Source organism: Aulonocara sp. 'chitande type north' Nkhata Bay, linkage group LG7 (assembly GCF_057382095.1).
Source record: "Aulonocara sp. 'chitande type north' Nkhata Bay isolate Kocher_YH1m ecotype deep benthic linkage group LG7, A_spYH_male_GT1.1, whole genome shotgun sequence".
Classification (NCBI taxonomy): domain Eukaryota; kingdom Metazoa; phylum Chordata; class Actinopteri; order Cichliformes; family Cichlidae; genus Aulonocara; species Aulonocara sp. 'chitande type north' Nkhata Bay.
In genome coordinates this window covers 4,697,452-4,716,045 of record NC_141350.1, presented here as the reverse complement: position 1 = coordinate 4,716,045, position 18,594 = coordinate 4,697,452, and the positions used below count along the sequence as shown (strand labels likewise).

Sequence of the window (18,594 nt, the reverse complement as noted above, 5' to 3'; positions counted from 1 at the left end):
TTCAGGCTGTGCTGGCTTATATGCCATGTATAATGTATACATACACGTTTCAACAAATCAACTATTTTCCTGTAAAATGAAGAAATGAGCCTCAGTTCTGTATTCTAAATACACACAACTGCTGGGATAGTTTCAGTCTTTCACAATATCTGTTGCAACATTTACAGCCTGAGTTTAAAGGTGGACAAACTTCATAAAGGATGCTGAGTGAACAAACTCTGGTTCAGACCAATATATAACTTCTGTTTAAATGTTTTAATGCAGGGCCTGACATCATTTCTTACTTGTAGGTTTCAGACAAGTTTAGTGCAGATTCAGTAGGTCAGTGAATAAAGGGAAGGGTCTTTTGGCTAATCTGTCACCATGTAAATTGGATCTAAATGGTGGCTGGATAACTCCAACTTGGCACCAACCACACATGACTTTTCATAGACAAGTTGAAGTTTCACAGCAGGAAAAGCAGGTGTGTTAACGACAGCTTCATTCCTCTTAGGGGGGGTGTTGCCGTTATCCATACGGTTCCCTGGGACACTTGGAAGTGAATCATCGTGGTTAAAATGCCACAAATGCTTAATTTATCAAGTCAATATGTCTGCTGTGAAACAAATTTGAGGAAGTGTCTACTTCAGGTTGGAATATTGAAGAAGGCAAACAGTGAATAAAATTAGCATGAAATGAGTTACAGGAACAAACATCTGAGGTATCATAAGAAATGAGAACGCAATAATATTTCATCCTTTATTTCAATACAATTGTAATTTGGTAATTGATACAAAAATAACAGATTTATGATCACATGGGAGAAGGGGGGAGGGGGGGCTTGCACATTTTCAGAGAACTTTTTTCCCCCAGAGTTTTTTTTGGTAGCTTTATTTACAAAGGAATTTTGAGATCCTGTTACCAAATATACAAAAGTTGGAAATTAAAAAGAAATATTTACAAAACGTATGACGCCTTTTGTATGGCCTGCTTTAACAACGTGCTAACCTTATTTACAATCAATATTGTATGGCTGTAATAATGGTGCTAAAGATACAGAGGGCTGTTAAAAAATAAAAAGAAAGTTTATCCAGGTCATTTTACTTTAAGTCAGTTTACTAAAAGTGAGTGATAGTGTCAGCTGAACACAAAAAAAACAAAACTCCTACGGTTCTGTCACTCTAATGGGAATAGTTTTTTTATTCTGACATTTTTACATATAGTGTGGAAGCTGAAGCATCAGATCAGGCTGTCTGAAAATCACTGATTGTGTTTCACCTTCCAATCAGAGCCTGATCATGTTCTGACCTCATTAATGTGGAGTGTAGGGGGGGTAAAGCGCACTGGCTACTAGTTTCAGCATTTGTACAATTACATATTGTAGTGGAAGACAATAGGTAGCTTCACAACATCCTGATGAGAAGATTTTATACTCAGCTGTATTTGCTGCTTTACCCCTTTTGCAGATTCCTTCTGTTAACTTTTCATCTGTTCCTGAGATCTATAATGTATCCGATCGAGTCAAGTCCTGATAATTTGAATGTCATGTACTAAAGAGTTTTTAAGCCTAAAAGTCAAAAGATAGAAGATAAATCCAGTTCCCCCCTCCCTTTCGTGCTCTACAATGGTTGGTACTTTTAGCTATTACTGTTCGTTATTTGGGGCAATGCAGGGGGGATGCTACCCAGATGATACAGACAGACTGAGGAATCCTTGTTCTGTCTTCAGCACCCTATTTACTCTGCTTCCAGGATTTAGAGCTGCTTTCAAGGGGAGTCTCTTCATGACGACGCTTCTGCACAGACTGTGCTCGTTCTGTTTTAAAAACATAACATACAATTAATTTGCAAACAAACTGCATACATGCCTATTCGCAAAATGTACAAAAATGCTAAATGTTAATTTTTTCAGTCCACAATTTTAGCTCGGCTTTATCGGTTTCCAGTAGCTTCTCGAGAACAACAGTAATTCAGCTGTCCTCTGTAATAAAGCCTAATCCTCAGTTTCTAGTTCTCAATAGTTATCAAAAAGCCTACAGGTAGGGAATTCATATATTTAACATTACTCTTCCTACCACTGCAGTCTCATGAGTATTTATTTTAGTGTGAGTCTGATGACTCTCAGAAATTGTATTTTGCAATAAATCAAGATTTTCAATGTTGTAGGTGTGACTATAAATAAATATTCAATACGTACCTGTTTGAGACATTCCCACCTGCACAGAGGGGTCTTTAGAGGACCCTCCTGCACCTTCATTGGTCACTGTGCAGACTGCTCTGGGATTAGTGCCATTTCCACCAAAGTTGGAATTGGCAGGGACTGTTGCCAGCAGACCTGTGAGACAACAAAAGGATTTCAAATTAAAATAGTTAAAATATTAACTATTGGGCTATTTTAAAACAAACAAACAACAACAAAAAAAACAAAACAAAACAAACAAACAAACAACAATTATATTTATTATTATTAGCCCTGCAACAGAGTGGGTGATAGGCTCCAGCCCACTCACGAAAATTGGATAATTGGAAGAAAATGAATGGGATGGATATTATTATTATTATTATTATTATTATTATTATTATTACTACTACTACTACTTCTGGGTTCAAACTGTTACCATGTGTCAAACATATTCTCTGTGTCAAAGGAGCTTGCAAAGAAAAGCGTCTGGACTTCTTTAAGTTACTTGAAGACGTTTCACCTCTCATCCGAGAAGCTTCTTCAGTTCTAAGGTCAAATGGTGGAGAGTCCCAGATATAAACCTAGTGGGAGTAGTGGGAGATCTGATCTCAGGAATTCGCATGATAAGGTGGGGCCAGGTTTCACAATGAACACACCCGAAACTCTGGCTGATTGGGACCCACGCCCAGTTTCACACCTTGGCTCAGGCGATTAGAGGATCATCAGGGGTCCTTTTGTCCCTCTGTGGGGGGTTACTCCCACTAGGTTTATATCTGGGACTCTCCACCATTTGACCTTAGAACTGAAGAAGCTTCTCGGATGAGAGGTGAAACGTCTTCAAGCAACTTAAAGAAGTCCAGACGCTTTTCTTTGCAAGCTCCTTTGACTACGATGACCTGGATGACTGAGAACCTTCACAGACATATTCTCTGTGTGTTGAGTTGCAGATGTAATTTAATACGATGGTAGGAGTATTATGGAGATTCCGGCAGTCACCTGTACTTATGAGTTAGAATTTATCCTAATACATCCTAATGAAGGTATAATAAGGTTCTGTGCATTTATCAGGAGAAAAAAAAAAGTCATAGGACAAGATCAGTCATCCTCACAAACAGCAGATAAAATGTTTATCTGAATGGTACACTTAGCAAAATTAATAATGCCATGACATTTAATTAGTATCTAGCTGGCATCCATACCCAGTCCTCTGTAGCAGGAAAGCTGCTGGTAAATCTGCTTCATTCTCTCAATGTTGATGCGACTGGCCTCAGCATGGTTCACCATGGGTTTGGGGTAGTGGACTCCTATGATGCACTTGGCTGCCTTTTGTACTTCATCTGGGGCATTCCAAGGGTCATAGATATATTTGGCTGGAAAACCCCTCAATATCGGCAAGTAACGCCTGCAAGCAGACACAAAATCAGACGAAGATGACACAATGTAATGTAGACTAATGTAACAGACTGGTCCAAGTTCATGGATGTACTGCATTTCATGTTACATTAGCTGGCACACATGCAGTTAATACTGTGGCTCAAAGTGCATTCTTTTTGTCCCATGCCAAATTCTCATCAGTGTTTACCAATTACACCACATGACTGTATCACATTTCATATTCAGGAGAACTTCTGTGGTGCAACACAGGCCACATTATCCCAAATACACTAACAATTATATAAAGTGCTAAACAAAGTTCAATGTTCTCTTTTGTAACCTCACCCATGTGACGCTACAAAAAAAACCCAAAAAACAAAACCCTCCCCACAAGTTAACCATGAGATTGTACTTAGTTACTTGAAATGACTGTAGGGATACACAAATACCCACACTATTGTTCCTATTTTCATGTGATACTTCATAAAATGTCTCGCTGACCGTATATAGTCGCCATTTGGGTCGGTGCGTCGTCCAAATCCCACGGGGCAGTAGCAATGAAAAAACTGCTGGAAAAATGAACTGCAAGAAAGCCACATCCAGCTGCCAGCATTTACACTCCAGTCTGCATCCAGAAGCAACTCTTCAAAAACCTGTTTTTAAAAAAACAAACAGAAAATGGTCAACAACAAATGAGAGAAAGAAGACAACAGCAAGGTACCCAATTTACTCTGACTCTTCTTTAAGTGCACTTTTAAACAATGAATAATAACCAGAGTGACTCATGTGCACTTAAATCTGGTGCAGGAAACATGATTTTGGCTTCACTGGACATAAAAATCTATAATAACCTTTCAGGATATTGTTCTTCAATAAGGCTGGGAATAAACCTGACTCCTCTACATCTTCAGATTTATTATTTTTTTTGGCTTTAGAAAATCTAGCCTCATGTAAGCACTTGTTCCCTTTTCTCCGTTCTTACCTTCATGCCTTCTTCCCAGCTGATCCAGAGGTCTCCCCTGGTGAGGAAACAAGCAACACCGTGCCTTGCCAAATGATGGATCCACCCCTCCTGCCTCAGCTGGGTCATAATAGCATCTATCCAAGGAAAGCCCGTTCGTCCTTCTGCCCACTTGGCCAGTGCCTCTGGGTTTCGGTCCCAGGGTATCTGGACACAAATGGGGTTGCCATCCATCTTGTCAAAGCAGGGGTTGTTGGTGGCAGTTGTATAGAAGAACTCTCTCCACAGCAGCTGGCCGTATAAGGACAGTGGTGGTGTGTGGTTCTTCTTGACCTGATGGGATGATGGACAGCTGATTTAGGCTTATGAAAGAAAAAAATACAAATTTGAAAACAGACGCTAAAGCCTCTAAGCCCAACAAATATAATACTATGGCATTAGTACTTTTCTGTAGAGATCAGTAAGTTTGAAGTAGAAGAGCCGGCATGAGAGACATCCAAAGCGCAGGTAGGGGCTGAGGCCTGTTGGACTGGCCAGCAGAGAGTTAGCGTTCATACGTGGACGCTCAAAGTTTGCAACCCAGGCCTGTTTAAAATAAATAAATAAATAAATAAAAAAGGTTAGTCAGCTTCATCTGAATAACTGACAATAAATGAGATGTTACATTTCTGAGTCTCCGACAGCAAAACTTAACCTTCAATAAAGTCACTACTGAAGATCATTAATGACGACATTTGACAGATATTACACTCTTGTTGTAGCTCAGTACAAAAAAAATAAATTAATAATAATTAAGCGCAAAATAATGCAAGAGGAACTCAGCTGGTTTGATACTGGAAGTAATGTGAGGAAAAAAGAGAAAACACAAACTGGATTACTGACCTCTATGCACATGATGTACTATGTTAAGAGCAATAAAGAAATGTAGTCAAAAATCTGAGAAATAGCGATCATCCAGTTAAAGTGCATATTTCTCTTACACCTGTATATACACTGAACAATTCACTGCACATGTAAGGAAGACATTTCTTTTTTTAAGACATAAAACCCGAGGAAGTTTCTAAATTAATTTTTCACTTTGTTCTCAGTAAGATGTATTTTTACCTTCCGCTCGAGATGCCGCTCTAGCCTCATGAGGGCTTCAGTTTCTCCTCCAGGCCACACTGCTGTGGTTAAACCCTCTGTCTCAAAACCTGAAAAAGTACCACATTCAACTTAAAAACTGCAGTTTGCCCCCAACTCTGACACAGATGGATGATAGAAAACACATAAACACAAAAACTTACCAAGCTCTTCAAGGGAGGGCACCCCAAACTTTTCATCATGGTCTTCACTGATTGGTGTGACACAGTTTTTAAGAACCTCAGATGTGATCGTCTCCGCTGGCATCTCGACGGCATCCATTCGATTTATTACAGCCTGGAAGCGTTTGTAGGTGAGTGGAGGCTGATTGCCATTAAGTTCTATAATCCTATGAAAGAGAAAAATGTATTAAAAGGCAGTCCCTGCAGAGACAGAGTAGGTGGTCACAATCTGCCTTAAAATTGGTTCATTACTATGAGACTTTCAGCTTAATTACTCTATACAGTCACTCACTTGTCCAGATTGTAGAGGGTGTGTGAAATCCGCACCGTGACCTCCACCCCAGCCTCATTGGCTAGTTTTTGGATGGCAGCGTCACGTTCCTTGCCAAAAGGCTCAGAGTCATATTCATAAGATAAACGGTTTATCTGCCATTCCTGGGTAACAACGAAAAACAGTAGTGTTTACACATCTGCTGCATTTTATTGAATGCATGCAACATTTGAAAGTCATTGACAGCAAAATGGAACGGTGATTAACTTAAAATCGCATACAGTTCATTTCATACACAACTAGAAACATGTGTTTTTCTAACAAATACACACACACACACACACACACACACACACACATCGATATTTGGGAAATAGATTTTTCAGTCTGAACATCCATGTAATAACTTTGGATCTCCTTTGTTTAAGTTCAGCAGACACAATTTTGCACCTTTTTTATTTTTATTTTTTAAATCCCTTTCATTATATTAGGTTTATTTGAAGTAAAAGTAAAGTGCAGGACTGCATCTTCTATTCCAAAACTCGTACCTTAAACAGACGAGGGAAGACATCTGTAGGCTGGCCTCTAATGACAAACAAGCGGGAGTTGAGTTTGCGCAGGCTGGCATCCAAGTCTTCTAAACAATGCAGCAAAAACCTATTTATTAAAAAAAGCAAACAAAAAAATTAAAAGAAAAACCCCAGAAGGATCAAATAATTGGCTACAATTGATTGATTAAGTAAAACCGTATCAGTCTCATATGACCAATGATAACAGGCACAAGGAATGGAAAAGTTGTAATAGACTACAATTAATAAATTCAGTATAGAAATAGTTTTTAGTAGATTAACCATTTCTCCCATAAAACAACATGCAACAAGCTCTCCGGTACCCTCACTCATGACTTTTGATACCTGAATATAGACGTTTTCTGATGACTATGAGAGTTTCCATTTTTTCAAGGGCAGAGATCACCTTCACTAATTTCTGCTATCATTTTGGGTTATCTTAGCAGGTTCTAAGGTCTAAAGAGCTAAATATTTGACAATATGGTGCCAGACGTTTTTAAAAGTGGAAAGGTTCAAATGCACCATGTTGCACTGTTGCATGTCCAAAAATGCATTATGTTGGATTGCCAAAACTTGATTATTTTGCATTTGTGGACAGAAAACACAAAAAAATCTAACATATTTCCATTTCATTACCACCATCATCATAAAAATATATATAATTTTAGAACATCACTGATGACATCATGAGATATGGACAAAACACAATAAATAAACAGCAGACAGTTTCTTTCAGCAACATAGATACTGCAGTGTATTCATGTGAACATGCAGCCCTCTTCTGGTGAAACTGCTGTAAATATTACTGGCAAAAAAGCAGAGCATGTATACTGTAGGAGCACTCATGACTTATGCCTTTAAACAAACATTTTCTCAACAATTTATCTACAAACCCAGCAGCAAAACAAAACTAAAAAACAAACAAAAACAAAAAACAACAACATCTAACATAATTTAAAAAAAAAAAAAATCCTTAAGTCACGTCCATTGTCTTCCATTAACATCCGAGTGGCATTTATATAGTAACTGACACCTAAACCACAACCTAAAAATAATAATTGCTTTATTACTAGGATTTCATAATATAATTCAAGATCTAACAAAGAGTTTGGCTTTGGCAAGCAGATATGGAGTAAATTTTAAAAATCAGTTATCAGCACACTACCTGTATCTTCTGACAAATACTCTCATGCCTTCATATCCTCATTTAATACACTCGAGTTATTATCCACAAGAGTTTTAATAACGGCTCTCTTATCTTCTAATTCTACAAATTAAAAACCCTTTAACTGTATGGAAGTAATGAAGTAATGATACATTATGGAAGTAATGTATCATAATATTCCCACAGATTACAGTATTTCTTAATTTCCCATTGTTACACTGGTCTTCCCTTCTGACACTCCCTCGATATTCCTTTCTGGGTCACACTGACCTATAATCACTTCTGGATTGGCTTCCCCTCCTCTCTCTGTGCTGCAGTGTGCGTCTGCTGTATTGTGGCAGTGGAAATGGGTGTGTTTGATGGTTAGTGGAGTCAACGATGTGTCAGAGCTGAGCTTGAAGAGACTTGAAAACTGACTAATGTGCAGCTGGTGAAGTTCTGCTCCAGTTTAGTGTCTCTATATGCATGTGTGCAGTATTAGAAATTGTGCCGTCTTCCATTTACCTTGCAAATCTTCCTGCTCACTGCAGTTTTCTGCTACTAGATTTAGCTTAACACTCTGGCACTGCTTGCACAGATCAGCTTAACTCCCTACTTTCTGAATTCTGTTCTGTCTGGTCAGCTTCCCTCAGTAAACCTCTGCTCCACTAACCCCAGTATGCTTCTCTGTCTCACCACTCCAGCTCCCATTCTGAGCCATTCCGACCAATCTGAGGTCTCAATAATCACCTTTTATTTACAGCCAGCTTTTTCTCTGTGCCTAATTTTCCCTTTCAGTTTAGTGCTTTATGTAACAGAGTGTATCCAAGGTTAAAACATGGGTTTTCTTCAGCATTTATTGAAAATAAATAATCCATCATTTTTTTCCATTAAGGTTCACAAGCTACAAAGCACAAATTACTGACCAGTTTGTATTGTTTCAGCATGAAAATGGAGACAAGACAGGGAGAGCACTTCCATAAGAACTCAAACATATTCCGTTCAATCTAAATCAGTGTACCAGTGGTAGTAAAACTAAGCAGTTATAGTTGCTTGCAACATTGTGAACAAATGCGGCTGTATAGACGTATGGGATAAGCTAAAAATAGTGTGCATGTAATAACACAAATGACATGGTGTAGTTGACTAAAGGGGTGTGTGTGTTTAATATAGGTCAAAGCAGTGAGGATGGATGATGTAATGACCATAACAACATACTGACCCAGATTTGCAGCCCCTAATTTGCAGCCCCTGATTCAGAGTTGAACAGCAGAGTCAGTAAGCAGGAAAAAAAATAGCTTGTCAGAGTAGCTGGGCAGCAAGCTTACTGCCTGCAACCTTTATATGTCCTTCTTTGGATATAAATGGTGAAAGCCCTCTCTTTCACACAGACTCAGCAATAAATAAATAAGTAATAAATATTTTTTTAACCACAGTGAACTGATTTTAAAGACAAAAAGAGCTGGACACTGGTGCAACATGTGACTAGTAATGTAATGTAACATATGAACATCTGCAATAAATAAATATAGCAAAAAGAATTCACTCACTGCTTTCTTGTAACATATGCACTGTGTGCAGCTTCCCCCAAGATCCACTATCAAACTGAAACTAATGTCAAAGGGTGGGTTTAAAGAGAATGAATAAAGTTTTGGAGATTTTTACAATTAACCATCAACAATATCATCATTTATTTTTAAATTACTAAATCTGATGAAAATTATTTGAGCATTCTGGGAAGAAAAAAAATACTATAAAACAAGAAAAAAAAATATTACCAACTAGTTGGAATTGGTCAAGATCTTGGTCACTAAAGCAGCTCAAGGTGAAAACCGTTGTTGTTTCAAGACAAAAACTGCCACACCTGACATATCCTCTACAAAATGCCCTGTGTAGATGAGTTAGTGAAACAAACTGATCAGCCATCTTATCGCGTCTTGTCGTGCAACATACATCCTCTTTATTGTGGGTGCGAGGGTGTAGCCGTTGGTACCCATGCATCTGCTTATTGCCAGCGTGTATTTTCTACAAATCTTGCCAACTCTTCCAGGTTTGTGCGTTTTTTCCTTCTGGCCAGATGCAGCTTTCTGCACCATCTTTTCCAACTCATCTACAAAAGGCATTTTGTAGAGAAAATGTCAGCCTTGGCAGTTTGTCTTGAAACAGTAATGTCCACACTTTGAAATTTTACTCAAAATAGTATGTAGTAATAGCAGCAGGCTTAAAAAAACAACAACATTAATCATAATGTTATAGTTCATTCATACGTCTGTCTTAATGCAGTGTTACTCATCCACAAAACACCCAGGAAACTTCAAGCTGCATGGTGCAGAAAACAGGTGTGACTGGCACATGCAGGTGCTGATTGAGGCTCGATTTAGACTTCTGCAGGGGATCCTTGCAGAGCCTACAACATGACCTATGTAAGTGGCTGAGGACGTTGCCGTGTGCATTATGTATTAATTGTCATATGGGCGTGTACTGGTGTTTTAGCCAGTAGAGACAGATAAAATGATGGGGCTTTTCACCTCCTGGGTCCCCTACTGTTTTTTAATCACATTTTTTTTTAGATTCTAGATTCCCTCACATCGATTCCTACAGTTTCAGCAATTTCACTCCAGGAATTTGCTGATATGTGCCCTTATATTAAAGCTATGATTATTATCCCTTGTACTGAGATGATGATGATGATGACGTCGCTAACCTGGTCACAGAGGGAGTACCGGCAATGTAGCATCATGATGCTAACGGAGTCGTGGCTAACATCGCTAACTCCGGACACAAGCGTGACACTACCGGGATTCCAGCTGCTGCGAGCGGACAGGACCAGAGACAGCGGTAAGAGGAAAGGAGGGGGACTGGCAGTTTTTGTGAACGACAGATGGTGTAACCCTGGGCACATCACTGTAAAAGAGCAACTCTGCAGCAGAGACATTGAGCTGTTAGCCGTTAGCATGCGTCCGTACTACCTGCCCCGGGAGTTCTCGCATGTTATCGCGATAACAGCGTATGTCCCCCCCTCGGCCAACGCGGATGCAGCCTGTGACTCTCTCCACTCTGTGGTCAGCAGACTGCAAACACAATCACCGAGAGCCCTTCTCATAATATCAGGGGACTTCAATCATGCCTCACTGGACTCCACACTGCCCACCTTCACCCAGTATGTGACCTGCCCAACCAGAGTCAATAAAACACTGGACTTACTGTATGCCAATGCAGAAGAGGCATACAGTTCATCACCTCTCCCTCCACTGGGCAGATCTGATCACAACCTGGTGCACCTTGTCCCTGTGTATGAGCCCTTAGTGCGCAGGGAGCCACCAGCCACCCGCACAGTACAGAGATGGTCAGAGGAGAGCGAGGAGGCTCTTAAGGATTGTTTTGAGTCGACTGTGTGGGAGGTGATTTGTGATGACCACGGAGAGGACATCGACAGCCTTACTACATGCATTACTGACTATATAAACTTCTGTGTGGATAACACTGTACCTACCAGGACTGTACGGTGTTTCTCCAACAACAAACCTTGGATTACCCCAGAAATTAAAACCGTCCTCAAGCAGAAGAGGAGGGCCTTCAAATCCAGAGACAAAGAGGAGTTGAAAAGGGTGCAGAGAGAGCTGAGGGGACTGATAAGGAATGGGAAGGACAGCTACAGGCAGAAGATGGAGAACCAGCTTCAACAAAACAACGTTGGTGAAGTCTGGAGAGGCCTCAGAACCATCTCGGGCCACAAACAGCAGAACTCTCTGCCTGGGAGGGATGTGAGATGGGCAAATGAACTGAATCATTTCTTCAACAGATTTGATTCAGCCATGAGGCAGTCTGCAACATCGGCTGCAGACTCACCCACCCCCACTGCTGCTGCTCCACCTCAGACACTTCACACCTCCTCTATTCACCCTGCTCACTCCCCCCCACCCCCAACTGCAGCATCCAATACACACTCAACACAAGGCTCCAGCCTGTCTCTCTCAACCACCCAGGTTAGGAGGGAACTGAGGAGGATTAATGGCAAGAAGGCAGCGGGTCCAGATGGCATCAGCTCGAGGGTCGTCAGGTCCTGCGCGGACCAACTGTGTGGGGTGATGGAGCACCTCTTCAACCTGAGCCTGAGGTTGGGAAGAGTCCCACAGCTCTGGAAAACCTCCTGTGTTGTACCAGTGCCAAAGACTTCACGCCCCAAGGACCTCAACAGCTACAGGCCGGTGGCTCTGACATCCCACCTGATGAAGACCCTGGAGCGGTTGGTCCTGGCTCAGCTTCGGCGCCTAATAAGCTCATCACTGGACCCACTTCAGTTTGCCTACCAGCCTGGCATTGGAGCGGATGATGCCGTCATTCACCTCCTACATCGTTCCCTCGCTCACCTGGAGACCGCTGGAAGCACTGTGAGAATCATGTTCTTTGATTTCTCCAGTGCCTTCAACACCATTCTTCCCTCGGTTCTAAAGGACAAGCTGGTGAACTCTGGAGTGGACCATCACCTCACTACCTGGATCCTGGACTACCTCACCGACCGACCACAGTATGTGAGGACTCAGGGCTGTGTGTCGGACAGGGTCGTCTGCAGTACGGGGGCCCCACAGGGAACGGTTCTGGCTCCGTTCCTCTTCACCATCTACACTCCAGACTTCTCCCACAATTCCACCCAGTGCTTCCTGCAGAAGTTCTGATGACTCTGCAATAGTCGGCCTCATCACTGATGGGGACGACAAGGAGTACAGAGGTCTGACCCAAGACTTTGTGGACTGGTGCCAGCAGAACTACCTCCAGATCAACGCCAGTAAAACCAAGGAACTGGTGGTAGACTTCCGCAGGCACAAGCATTCTCCACTGCAACCACTGAACATCCAAGGTATGGACATTGAGGCTGTGGACAGCTACAGGTACCTTGGTGTTCATCTGAACAATAGACTGGACTGGACTCATAACTCAGACGCCCTCTACAGGAAAGGGCAGAGCAGGCTGTACCTGCTGCGGAGACTCAGGTCGTTTGGAGTGGAGGGCCCACTCCTGAAGACCTTCTATGACTCTGTTGTGGCTTCTGCTATCTTTTATGGTGTGGTCTGCTGGGGCGGCAGCATCTCTGCTGGGGACAGGAAGAGACTGAACAGGGTGATCCGAAGGGCCAGCTCTGTTCTAGGATGCCCTCTGGACCCAGTGGAGGTGGTGAGTGACAGGAGAACGGCGGCTAAGCTGTCATCCCTGATGGACAACATCTCCCACCCCATGCAGCAGACTGTGACAGCACTGAGCAGCTCCTTCAGTGGGAGACTGCGGCACCCACGGTGTGGGACGGAGAGATTTCGCAGGTCTTTCCTCCCCACTGCTGTCAGACTCCATAATAAAGACTTTAACTGATCAAGCACACACATCCATACATATGCAATAATACTAAGTGCAATAATCCTTTCTGTCATCGTTGTATTTTTACTCAGTTGTATATAGTATTTGTATTTGTATTCTATTTTTATCTTATTGTATATTTATTTTATTTTATTCTACTGTATATAGTATTTTATTCTATTCTGTACAGTTGTGTACTGTATTTATTCTTATTGTATTCTAATTTTTGCCTCATAACTTTTGCACTGTCCACTTCCTGCTGTGACAAAACAAATTTCCCACGTGTGGGACTAATAAAGGTTATCTTATCTTATCTTATGATGATGATGATGATGGTGTGACCGTCATTCTCTCACTGAGGTTCAAAAAGTGTGGCAAAAAAAAAAAAAGCACCTGGAGATGCACAGCAGAAATCAACAATAAATTTCCTGCTGAAATATAAATCCCCATTAGGTAGCATTTTGTTTGTTCTGAATTCTATTAACAAATTTTTAATATTGGTTGGGGCTAAAATTGTGATCAATATTAAAATTTGATTAATGTCCAGCCTTACAAGGGAAACTAGTCGGGCAGATTTATGCTTTAAGGGGACAAATTCAATATTTTGTCCATGACATGACATGGTCCTCTCTCAGTGTTGTACTCATTTTCCAATTACGTGTACCTTTGCTGTTGGAAGAGGACCAAATAATAGGCATAAAATTATAATATTGCAGCAAATCAATGCTTAAAAAACAGCTGCAAAGTACCACCCCCTAAAGAATGAATGTAAATATTTTAAAACTACTATTTTAACGACTTGTCTGCCTGATCAAAATGAGCACTTTTTTGTTCAATCAAATTCCCATCATCTATGGAAAGATGTGCAATTACATAATTCTCCATTCTGAATTAGATAAGTGCTTCAGAAAACAAACCAAACGTTTTTTAATAAAACAGTATGCTAGTTAGTTAATGTTAGAGAGCCACTTTGCCCTGCTTCTCTCCCCTAACTCTTCTACAAAACGTGCTGGAGTAACACCTTGCTAGTACTGTGTTGGTTCCCCCCTTTGCCTTCAGAACTTTCTTAATTTTGTGCCAGTTTAAACAAGGTGCTAGAAACATTCCCGAGGGATTTCCATATTAACATGACAGCGTCGCACAACTGTTGCAGACTGGGCAACTCCACATCCATCATGCAAATCTCCCATTCCACCACATCTCCAAGGTGCTCTACTGGATAGAGATCTAGTACATGTGGATGGCAACTGAGCACTGTGAACTCATGTGATGGTCAAGAAACCAGTTTGAGATCATCTGAGCTTTCTCACTTGGTGGAAGCAGCCATCATAAGATGATCACTCTGTGGTCATAAAAGGATTGACAACAATACTGAGCAACAATACTGAGATAGGCTGTGGCATTTAAACAATGGTCAGGTACTAAGGGATCCAAACTGTATGAAGAAAATACCCTCCACGATAAACTCATGCTTTTATGTTGTTTACACCAATCTTTGCATAGCTTGAGTTTCTCATTTTTAAGCTTAGGGTTGTGGCACCTGCTGAAGTCTTTTGTTGTTACAGTCCATCTGCTTCAAGGTTTGACATGTTGTGTGTTAGAGCTGGGCGATATGAGATTTTTTCATATCACGATATGTTTTTTTCATTTCAGGCGATAACGATATAAGCCAAATAACTATATTTGTAAGATTTAAATGTGCCGTTGCTCACAAGTAAAATGTGAAATAATCAGCAGCTTGTTTTTATTTAAATATTTATTTCCCATAATAAGTTCAACAGGGTAGATGTACTTAAGGAACATGAGACTTTTTCAGATAAATAAAGGCAAATATTGCAAACTACACAAAAGGCAGCCGCTAAAGCGTTTAAGTGTCAAAATAGAACAAACGAAACAGACTAAATTGTCAATTCCACTTAGAAACAAAATATTAATTCTAAAAATAAATCTTAGTTTGTTTTACAGAAGAACAGACAAAACTGACTAACTTTTGTCAATATCAAATAAACTGAGAACTAAAAGGAAATTCTCAATCTCTCCTTGTTGTATAGCTTAGCTTTTCAAACAGTTTTAACAGTTACTTTAGTCTGACAAAAGCCGAATGACGAATTAGCGCTTCCAGTCAGAGACTGAGGCTACGTCCACACGTACACGGGTATTTTTGAAAACTGAGATTTTCCGTTTTCGTTTTAAAAAATAATCCCGTCCACACTTAAAGGGAGAAATGAAGGAAAACGCTGCTATGAACGTGCCAAAGCAGCAGGTGGCGCTAGATTCCTAACCGTGCAGAAATGTTGGCCAATCAGAAGTCTAGAAGCCTCGGTGGGAAAAAGCTGGGGCATAGAAGCAGAACCGAGTCGTATGTGTGGACGGACAGTAACTGTGTGTATATGTAAGCATTTAAACACTGCAGAGAGTAGAATTAACAGTATTGTAGAAATTCATTTCACCGAAACAATAACGTGGCGCACAGTGTGACGCATGCACCAGTTTATTGTATTTCCAGACTTGCTTTCGGCACAATTTACAGTGCACGCTACTGTTTTTTGTCAGACTTGAAATAGCCGAAATACCTTCACACTACGGAACTTCTATGGCTCTTCCGTTCGACAATCTCTCCGGCATTGGAACCATCATCTGTTTTCTCTTCGGTCACGCTCGGTTGATTTTTCTAGTCGGCACACTCATTTCCTCCATTACGTGCTGGCTCCATTACCCGCTGGCTGCTTCCCAAACAAACACACGTGCGGCTTGGCACTTGTGCTGTACGTAACAAGTCACGCGACGTGACGCTGCGGCTGTGATTGGTTCGGCTCTGCGCCACTTAATTTGGATTGGCTGACCTTTTTTTTTTTTTTTTTTTTTTAAAGAGGACAAGAGCGGCGAGGTCTATCGCGATAGCTTAATTTCTCTATCGAGTAAAAGTTATATCGCGATACATATCGTTATCGTTCTATCGCCCAGCTCTATTGTGTGTTCAGAAATGCTCTTCTACATACCTTGGGTGTAATGACTGGTCACCTGACTTGTTGTTACAATACCCACAAGTGTGGTCATTCTCCTCTGATCTACGCAACTCAGCCTAACTGGGTATTTTCTCTTTTTCAAACAACTGTCTGTAACTAAGGATAGCTGTACTGGAAAATCACAGTAGATCAGCATTTTCTGAACTACTCAGACCAGCCCATCTGGTCTCAACAACCACACCACATTAAAAGTTACTTAAATTATGTTTCTTTCCCATTCTGACGAGTCACTTAAACTTTATCAAGTCATCTTGACCCTGTCTATATGCCTAAAAGCATTAGGTTGCAGCCATGCAATTGTCTGATTAGATATTTGTGTTAAAAAGCAGCTGGACGAGTGTAAGCAACGACGTGAAGAGAGAGTGTATGCAGTTAGTGAAGATAAAGGTTACAACTAAAACAATATTAAGTTTTGATTGGGTGATTGCTAAAAATACCACAAGTCTTGATACTAAGCAACTATAACCAGGGATTAAGTTTGACCTAAACACCCTTTGACAATTGAAAGCACACCATATTGTGTGGCGATGCAGCTCTCCACAGGTCTTAAGAATCTAAATAATATGAACTTTGTGACAGGCGCTTAAGGATTAAGTGACCAATTGTTATGATTAGGTTTATAAAGTAAATGAAGATGTTTGCCTCAAAGTCCATGTTATCTAGATTCAAGCTTTAAACAACGAATACCAAGAACAAACCTTTAACCCACATAACACTCCTATATACCCATACTTAAAAGCTAAAGCAGCATGTGACCCATCTTACCTCCACCTGTTGATGCCCACATTGGAGGATCCAGCGAACCAGGGGTCTAGGATATAAATACAACGAAGGGTGTCCGATCCCTGGATAGAGTCTTTCAGAGACGGGTTGTCATGCAGCCGTAGTCCCTTCCTGAACCAATGGATGGTATTGACCACCATGTCGCCTCCCTTATTTTTTATTTTACCACTAGTGGGGTGAAAAAGGTATTAAGGAGTTCCCACAAACAACAAACGACGCCCTCTAACGTTGTTCTGTGGCAAAAACAAAGTCACAAATACACATCCAAGGCCGAAGTAGCTTTAAAGCTGCTCTCCGTTCCTGGATGGCGATAAAGGTTTGTCGGACCTTAACCAAGCTCCATGAATTTATCCACAGCGTTGGGTCTGCTGACCAGCAATGAATGCATGTGTAGAAAGGTGGAAACCGCAGCTGACGCAGAAAGGGGCTGCAACTCTTCTCTCAATTAGCAGCAACGCTGAAATTGAATAATTCAACATGATTAAGTTCGAAAACAGAACATTAACAGAGTCAAACGATGTTTCAAATGTATTGTTTTGATGAGCTAACACACGGCGCTTGGGCGAAGGCCATATAAAATATGCTAGTAGTTAGCAAAACGTACAAACGCGTACATACTTACGTTTTGTTGCCACAAACGGGGTTAGTCTGCACAAATTCAACGCTCTCTCGACCTTACTAACATATTAAACACTGTACATAAACTACATCACCAGCCTAAGTCGGCCATGCAAGATGTCCTCGCTATCAACATCTCCACCCACAGGAATACGCAGGGCTGAAAGGAGCGACGTGATTGGCCAGGATTAAACGTTATGCAACGTGTTCCCCGTCACGTTTCCATAATGTGCTTTCTTACCTCTGCTTACGCGTTATCTGCGGTTATTTTTAAATGTTCCACCATCGATTTCGATGTTTTCTCGATACAATCTCTGACAAACTCCGTTTTTAAGCGAAAACCCCGAAAATATCGTCTAAACTGGGAGATTAAAGGCAGCTAATGGGAGACTTCGGTTTCAGTTATGTGGTATACCCACAAGTACCCGGATGATCACATGCCGCGCGGCAAGGCCAGCTTCTGAGCAGGTGTGCTCGATTCTTTCTCGTGACCGCGCCGCAACCGTGCGTTTGGTCGGACATAACTAACCCCGCCCATTGTCATCATCAGCGGTAATCTCTAACCAATGTGTACCCCGTGAGCCACGTTAAATTACATAAAAACTTAAGATGTGACATGACATCAGCAGTTGTTAATACATAACATTTGCTGTAGAGTTAGGTACTACTATTACTATTGCACAGAGCTTCTCTAATTGGTTTGGACAGAAATTAGATCGTTTTTGTGTGACAACTTTGATTACAATAATGAAATTGCAAGTTTTATTTGAATTTTGTCTTAATTTCATGGCAGTTGTGTCTAAAGTCTGTAAAACGACACTGGCATTACATGAAAACTGGGCAAATAAGTTGAACATACCCTTTAAATAATACTGGCAATTTACACTCTGGCAAAAGCAATGTAGCTGTTGGTCACGTGGGTTGCTAATGCCACATTAGAGTGCACAGTGAAATTTTTTTGATATCACACATTTGACTTGACAAACTGTTCATTTCACAGTGAGCAAAACTTTGAGGTGATGACGTACGTTATCA

The 18,594-nt window shown here is 40.9% G+C and overlaps 1 protein-coding gene across 4 annotated transcripts; it reads right to left on the bottom strand.

The window, feature by feature from the left end:
• Window positions 1-724: 724 nt before the first annotated feature.
• On the bottom strand, window positions 725-18,041 carry cry1b (cryptochrome circadian regulator 1b). 4 transcript variants are annotated; one of them, XM_086298094.1, is made up of 13 exons: window positions 17,801-18,041; window positions 17,564-17,719; window positions 16,924-17,398; window positions 6,619-6,727; window positions 6,092-6,234; window positions 5,782-5,966; window positions 5,600-5,688; window positions 4,940-5,080; window positions 4,517-4,828; window positions 4,036-4,187; window positions 3,360-3,562; window positions 2,176-2,313; window positions 725-1,794 (listed from the first exon to the last, which is right to left on the bottom strand). In XM_086298094.1, the coding sequence occupies exons 3-13, from the start codon at window positions 17,079-17,081 to the stop codon at window positions 1,712-1,714; spliced, it is 1,713 nt and encodes a 570-aa protein (XP_086154220.1). In that variant the 5' UTR covers window positions 17,082-17,398; window positions 17,564-17,719; window positions 17,801-18,041; the 3' UTR covers window positions 725-1,711. The 4 variants fall into 4 exon arrangements, with proteins under 4 accessions (XP_086154220.1, XP_086154221.1, XP_086154218.1 ...); XM_086298095.1 differs by having other exon boundaries at window positions 17,560-18,041; XM_086298092.1 differs by having other exon boundaries at window positions 17,564-18,041.
• Between the last annotated feature and the right edge of the window lie 553 nt (window positions 18,042-18,594).